Below are 7,686 nucleotides of genomic sequence, written 5' to 3' on the forward strand. Positions count from 1 at the left end.
TGTGAGTTTTACATATGTTATCCTCTTAAGCCTCACGAAAAGCCCAACAGGTGGATTTTATGGCCCCTATTTTGTGAAACAGTAATCCAAGACTCAGAGAGGTTAATCACTCACCCGATTACTGAGCTAGTAAGCTACCGAACCAGAATTTGAATCCGGGGCTGTCCGACTCCAAAGTCTGGCTCTTTCGCAAGCAGGAAGGACAACCTTTCCTAAAACAAGAGCAGTACACATAGCATACAGAGGAGAAAGAGGATGGGCCGCAGACTTAACCCAGAACTGATAGAAATCCAGCCTTACAACAGCCAGAACCCTGAAACAATGGCTGATACTGTGCAAACATTTCAGGGGCCAGATCCTGAGTTCAGGCTCCCTGGAGAGAGGCCTACCTGCCACCTCTCTATCCAGAAACGTTAATGGTTACCAGAATTAATCCCTCTGATGAGGGGACATTTTTTGCCTCCTTGAGGAAAATGCATGGACCTTAGGACTTTGTGTGATGACAAGTGTAACTATGAAAAAGGAAACAGTAATTATGAAAAAGGAAATAAAGACACTTCCCAGGAGACAATGGTATAAAAATAATTTTTATTTGCTACTGTAAATAAAGTAGTGCAAAGAGTAGTTTGGACCCACAGTATTGCAATTTATTTACTACCTTAGCAGCATACAGCATAGACAGTCTGCTCTTCCCCTTCCTCCCTCTCTATCCGTACCCCCCCCGACCCACACACACACACACACACACACACACACACACACACACACACACACACACACACACACACACACACACACACACACACACACACACACACGCCCCTATGCAGACGCAGGCAGGCATAAAGGGTGGGGAATGAGACTATGAGCTAAAGGCTTGTTTCCTGCGTATTCCACTGCTGCCAGTCTATTCTAATGGGTAATTCATGGAAAAGACTAGACCTAAATACTAAGAATTTTCTAAATGTTATTTCATGGATTGCAATTGAAAGGTAAACGATATCCAACAGTGTCATTAAATGATTCAGAAGCATTACAGCCCTAGAAAAATTCAAGGAGAAAAATGTAAACCCAATTTACAAAGCCATCGCCTCCCCTGTATTTCCAGCCTTAACCCATTTATTTCAAGGTGCCTTAGAATTGCTGGGTCTTGGATATCACATGGAAATCTGTCCATGGGACTGCAAGGGGTAGGGCAGTGGCTAACACACACACCAAATATTATCTAACTGGTAGAGAAGTCACAATTTTCTGTTTTTTAATAATAGGGAATGAACAAGGGGCTAAGATTCTTAAAATCCATCTCAGTGTATAAGGATTCGGATACGCCACAAGGCGCACTCTGACTCCCCCATACACACAGTCATTAGCAATGGACATCCGCAGTGACCCACTTAACCTCCCCGACATGTCCCTGTGATCAGGATGCCCCTTGTATTTGTTTGATAACCTTTGGTATAACCACTGTCTGCTCTGGGTATTTCTTTGATTTAAAAAAAAAAGACACCAAGTGCAAAATTCACATCCAGTTGACAAGACATTTAAGGTGTATAATGCCTCAGCCCCAGCTATCCAATACCAGCTGTTGAAAGGATTCTCTCTCATCTGGAGAGACATGGAGTACACAGTTCACCCACGTGGCTCCGGGTTATTGGTGACGGTGGGCTGGTCCTGAACAGAGGCGTCTGCAGCTGGAGTCACAGCTGGACTTGCAGCAGGGGCAGTAGGGTCTGGGGGGGCCCGGGCTGGTGTTGGATGGGAACTGCTGGCTGCAGAGACACATGCACAGCAAGTGCTGAATATTCAAAACAGTACGTGCAGGACACACAACCACACCTAGACCCTTGCAAGCCAGGAGAGATGCTTCTAGACTAGTGGTCCTGGCACTAACTGGATGAGCAACTTTGGACCCATTATCTAGGTTCTTTGGACTTGGGTGTCCCCTCCTATAAAATGGCAGGTTGAAACAGATGTGCCAAGATCTCTGGGGATTATAAGTCCTGAATTTATTCTGTGACTTTACAGGGGTGTGTAAATATTAAGAAAGAGAGGAAAGAAAGAAAGAAAGAAAGAAAGAAGAAAGAAAAAGAAAGAAAGAAAGAAAGGAAGGAAGGAAGGAAAGAAGGAAGGAAGGAAGGAAGGAAGAAAGAAAGGAAGAAAGGAAGAAAGGAAGAAAGAAAAGAAAGAAAGAAAGAGAGAAAGAGAGAAAGAAAGAAAGGAAGGAAGGAAGGAAGGAAAGAAGAAGGAACTCCTCGGTCTGTGTTTCCTATGATCATATCTTTTTTTCTCACCTAGTATTAATGCAATGCAAGCTCTGGATTACACCAATCAATCAGAAAGAGTGATGGTTTTATTCACATTCTGATTCCATTTGGATGATATGCCAAATTTGATTTAAATTGAATTATTTAAGTAAATGTGTATATATTTTGGAAAACATAATTACTAGGTTTAATTGTTTTTCAACCTACCTTTAGTAAGGAGGTTGAACCACAATAAAGGTTAGGGAAGCTTATAAAGTTTTATACTTTACGTCAATAGCTTTCAAGTGGGGGTAATTTCGACTCCCAGGGCACAGTTGGCAATGTCGGTAGACATTTTTGGTTGTCACAGCTGGAGGATGGGGTGCTACTGGCATTTAGTGGGTAGAAGCCAGGGATGCTGCTAAGCATCCTAAAATGCCTGGGCCAGCCCCACTCCCGAACAAAGAATGATCCAGCTCCAAATATCACTAGTGCTGAGGCCCACACACCTGTTTTATGTACTAAGGCTGCAAAGTATCCTGTCCATAAGATTGTGGGCTCTGGGACCCAGCTGCTCTGCCCTTTATCAGTTATGTGACCTTGGACAAGTTACCTACTCTCTTTCTGCCTCTAAAAACTGGAGAAAATAAGAATATCTGTACCTTATTTTGCTCTTACAAGGATTAGATGAGTTAACATATATATGGTTCTTAGAACAGTGTCTGGCTCGCCTAGGTACTCTACAGATGTTAGCTCTTACTACTAGTGACCTGGTTTACCATGGAAATGTGTTGATTTATCAATTTCTGGGGCCTCGCTTGCAGGACTGATGAAAAAGTTGGGTATGAAAATAGCCAAAACTTTGAAGCCAGAAAGCCCAGAGTCACATGGTCCTTACAGTTACCAGCTGAGTGACCTTGAGCAAGTTACTTAACCTCTCTGAGCTTCAGTTTCTCTATCTGTAAAGTGGCGGTACCAGCTTGCAGTGGTGTGTGACATACAGCTAGCACAGTGGCCATGGTTTGTGCGAACAATTGCCAGTTTGCCTTTAAGCAGTGCTCTTAAGCTCAGCAGTCCTTGAGTCTCATACAATTTTCAGTAGGTGGGACTATTTTTAAAGGTTCCCAAATGTCCATCCTGAAATGTATCGACTTATAGAAGATGCCATCACTTGTTGACCATCTGACTTCTAGATAAGCTCTTCAAGATTTCCACCTGCAAGAGGCTATACTAGGAAATTCCAGAATGGGCTCCAAAGCCTCTGGCCTTTTTGAATATGTAAAGGAATTCTCCAAGGAACCCCTTCCAATAGATACAGGAAACCTTGTGAATCCAGAGACTGTTCTGAAAGAACACGATAGTGGTAGCGGTGCGGAGGGGACCCAGGTGTTGCATAATCATGTGACGCTTCTAGGTCAAAGCCGTCACTCTGGCAGGTGATCTAACCGAGGCAGGGACCATGAGACCCAGTGATGCGGCACAAAGACCATTTGCTGGAGTCAGGAGACCTGTTCTGGGCAAGTCTCATTTATCTACCACTAATAGGTGACTTTGGGGTAGATACAGAATGGCAGACATTTCAGTCCTAAAATGCTTGAATCTCATAGGCTTTGGTTTCCTCATCTGTGAATTGAGGGGCTTGGATTAAATGGTGTCCAAGACTTCTTGGGCCCTAACAGTTACCTTTCTGGTGATTCTCTGAGAAAGTTAATGAAGCACTAAGGCACGTATTTTTCCTTTTCAAGCTCAGGGAAATGTTTAAATCACCATGGTAACAAGATAAATCAGCAATCAGTTTTCTGATTAAAACAAAAAAAGTGCCACTGTGTAATTGTGGAAGGGATGCATAATTAGCATCTCCACCACTGAAATCTTCTTGTCAGAGCATAATAAAAACGCTCCATGTTTCGGCAGTAGGTTTGTTATTATCCACATGAGAACTCTCCCATTTCCAGCAGCAGTTTGCAATCACTGGACAAACCCCCCAACAGTCCGTCATAATTTTAAAGTGGCCTCTTTGTCTCCAATCACCTGGAATCTGTCCTAATTTGATTACCGGATTAGAATCAAGGTAATGAGGAAAATCAGTGGGCTGCTTCAAAAATTACAGAGTCTATTCCTGAGTCAAAAGCGATCTTTGGATTATTTGCTGCTTGAGGGACCATTTTCTGTACATTAGTGAGAATAAAAAGAGCTGGCCCTGAGCTGGCAGACTGCAGCCCATGGGCCTCGGGTGGCTCGCTGCCTGTTTCTGTATGGCCTGCAATCTAAGCCTGGTTTTTGCATTTTGAAATAGTTGAATAAAAATCAAGAGAAGAGTACTATTTCGTGACATGTGAAACATATGAGATTCAAATCTTCAAGTCCACGGTAACGTTTTATTGGAGAACAGCCATATCATTTGTTTTCCTGTATTGTCGATGGCTGCTTTTGCACTATAATGAAAGTTGAGTAGTTGTGACAGAGATGGCCCTCAAAGCCCCAAATGTCTATTATCTGGCCCTTTACAGAAAAAACTGGCCAGCCTCTGTTGTGGACCACTGCAGAAGAAATATCTGCTTGCCAGTTGACCAGATGGGAGCATAAAAGAAAGACGAATTAGGAGAGAATATATTGGGTGAATCCAGGATAATAGACTATTTACAAAGATGAAGGGGGGGTGGCTGGGTAAGGAGGTGAGGGAGGGAAGCTTTGCAAATCATATACTATGAATAAGATCTAATCTACTTTGTTTGGGCCTCTGGATCCAGCAGGGACCAGTCCACGTATAAGATCCATGTCATTTAAACATTTCTTATGAGTAAAGATACCGGAGGGCAGCAAGGGTAATGAGATAGGAGAAAAGTAAAATCTCACCATTAAATCACTCTGACTTTAAGGCTGTTGCTTTTTGCATGAGTACCACTTTGTGACATTTTACTGTAATTTTAGTACCTCATTAACTGGAAATGTAGAGGACAGGAAGAGTAGGAAAAGGTTTAATTGATCTTGTTCATATCATCTTACTCTTTTTAAAAGACCACTTGGCTAACCACTTAGGCAAAAAGGATGAGTTGGCTTAAATTATGAATGTTTTGAATGGGCTGACATTGGTTTAAAAGGTAACCACGTCATGCCCAGAGCTGGTAGTTCTGCAGATCTTGCTCTATACTGTGTGTTCTATTTAGACATAAGGTTTACACTAACACGAGGAAGGCAGGACTTTCTCTGAAGCGGTCTTTTACATTTTCTCCCTCTATTCTTCCCTTTACCTTCCGCCAGGCAGTCAGCCAGACTCCATGCCTTTTCAGTCTCAGGGGAGATTTGTGGCGGGGACAGAAATGGAGATGGTTCTAGACATACTTTACTTTGGGATTTTTTTGTTTTTCCAAAAGCCTGGGTCCATTAAAGCAATTATGCTTGGCATCCTTGACAGGGAGGGGGAGAGGGAAAGTGCTTTAGAGATGCAATGAGGCAGGGAAAGGAGGTTTCTGGGGTGTGGGAAAGTGGCTGAGCCTGGCTGTGGGCGTACCCCAGCGGAGCCCTCACCTTGCCCTTCAGCAATCTGAGAAAGGAAGACCTGGCAGAAAAAAAAAGGCTAAGGTGCTCAGCTTTGGCAAAGCCAATGGGACTTGTAGGTGATCCAGAAGCTGCGAAACTGACGGACCTGGAAGGATGGCGTAGGCCCAGGGCAATGCATATTCTGCTATCAGACTGGTGACCATCTGAGTGGTTAGTGCTACCAAAAACCCAGGGACCTTTGCACGTCCCTGGGAGGCATCAGCTTCAAGAAAGACTGAACTGCCTGGTAGTATGCAAGCTAGGAATCAAAATCAAGTTCCCTCAAAGGAAATAAAAGAGATTTTTTTGCGTACGTAATATTTTTTGTGGACTTGTTTTGGTACGCTAGCTAGACTAGTCGGTATTTTTGTTTAGCTGTTTTTTAAAAGAGTTTTATGTTTTAGAAAGAGTCTAATAGCATAGAAAAGCATGCTAGGCTCTGGTAGTGGTGTCTGCTACTTACTGAGGTAAACCAAGCTCTTTAAGTGTAGGCTCTACCTGGTGTCAGTGTACTTTAATTGCAAGTAAAATGCCCTAGACGGCATTACTCCTTAGGAGCTACCAGGCTAACATTTCTTGAGTTCTAAATACTTTACTCAGTGTTCTCTCATTGGGTTCATTCTGCTGTTTTAGAGAACAGGAAACTAAGGCACAGAGAAGGTCCCTCCCTTGCCCAAGGTCACACAGCTAGTGACAGGCCAGCATCTTAGCAGTCTGTGTTGTTAGCTACTGTCCCACACTGCTAGCCTTCTGAACGCAGGACAGTTTACTGTGGCAAGTGTGGTGAAGTGTTGACTATATATCACAAAGCCTATAAACTCAGGAGGAAAATGAAGGCAGTTGGAGCCGAACACAAAATGGATGGATAGCTCAATTTAAAGGTTTGGCCATAAATCATAAGTTTTTAAAAACAACTGACTGGAAAAAATGCAAATCACAAAATGACAGAGATCCCTAACTTAGAGCACACTCCTCCTACCCAGCACCTTAAGGGAGGCTCTTAACTCTCAAATCCGGTCCCTCTCTACTCTGGCAGTCAGCACCTAGGCTGCGTTCCTGTGCCGGCTTAACCACGGCCAGGGTTACCACCAACATCTACTACAGCCGTCACCTTCTCACGGGGTGGCTCATGGACCTCGGGCACCAGCTCCTCCGAGAGATGCCCGCGGTAGAAACTCTGCCCGCTGAGGGACCCCTGCAGGGCTTCTCTCCTGCTTTTCTACGCTTCCATCCCCCTTGCCCCATTGTCCAGTCACTGACGGAGTACCCTCTTATTTCAAAGTCATTGACAAATTTGCACTTATATGGAGGACTTTAAAAATATGAAAATAATTTACTACATATTTTAATTCAACACTAGTCCTAGCAGGGCTGGTATGTACCACTGTAGGGGCACATTTTGGAAATATGTGGAGACTCTTTTTTTTTTTTAACTTCTATGCCCTTACGACTCTAAGTGTGTGGAACAGCATCGTGAATGTAACCTGAAACCTTGTGAGAAATGCAGGATCTCAGAGGCCACCCACAGACTGACTGACTTAGAATCTGCATTTAAACAGATCCCTGTGTGATTCCTATGCACACTGAAATTAAGAAGTGAGGGGCTAGAATTTACATATTGAAATACATATTATTTTATTATAATTACTTTCTTTTTATTTCTCCTTTATATTGCTGTTTAGAGCATTATTTTTAAAACTAAGTGTGTAGGCAGATTATTTGTCATTCATTTCAAGGTACCAAAAAAAATGTGTTAAAAAATACATCTTATGTCAGGGGACAGTGGGTCAGAGGCAGATGGTAGCCACCGTTTTAGAGTATCACAAGTGTGAAAAAGTTCAGAAGTCTGCTGCCCTACATCCTTTCACAGACTCTATTTTGTGATTTGGGGCAGACCACGGCA

At 43.2% G+C, this 7,686-nt stretch overlaps 1 protein-coding gene across 2 annotated transcripts in view; it reads right to left on the bottom strand.

The window, feature by feature from the left end:
• Positions 1–1,484: 1,484 nt before the first annotated feature.
• SEL1L3 (SEL1L family member 3) overlaps positions 1,485–7,686 on the bottom strand; it is a 97,794-nt gene continuing 91,592 nt past the window's right edge. The window contains exon 24 of one of the 2 annotated variants that reach the window (XM_007448806.1): positions 1,485–1,769. In XM_007448806.1, the coding sequence (XP_007448868.1) occupies positions 1,630–1,769 (140 nt within the window). In that variant the 3' untranslated portion in view covers positions 1,485–1,629. The remainder of the gene's footprint in view (positions 1,770–7,686) is intronic. The other variant, XM_007448807.1, reaches the window with a different exon arrangement.

The sequence above is a fragment of the Lipotes vexillifer genome, unplaced genomic scaffold, assembly GCF_000442215.2.
Source record: "Lipotes vexillifer unplaced genomic scaffold, Lipotes_vexillifer_v1.1 scaffold100, whole genome shotgun sequence".
NCBI lineage: Eukaryota > Metazoa > Chordata > Mammalia > Artiodactyla > Lipotidae > Lipotes > Lipotes vexillifer.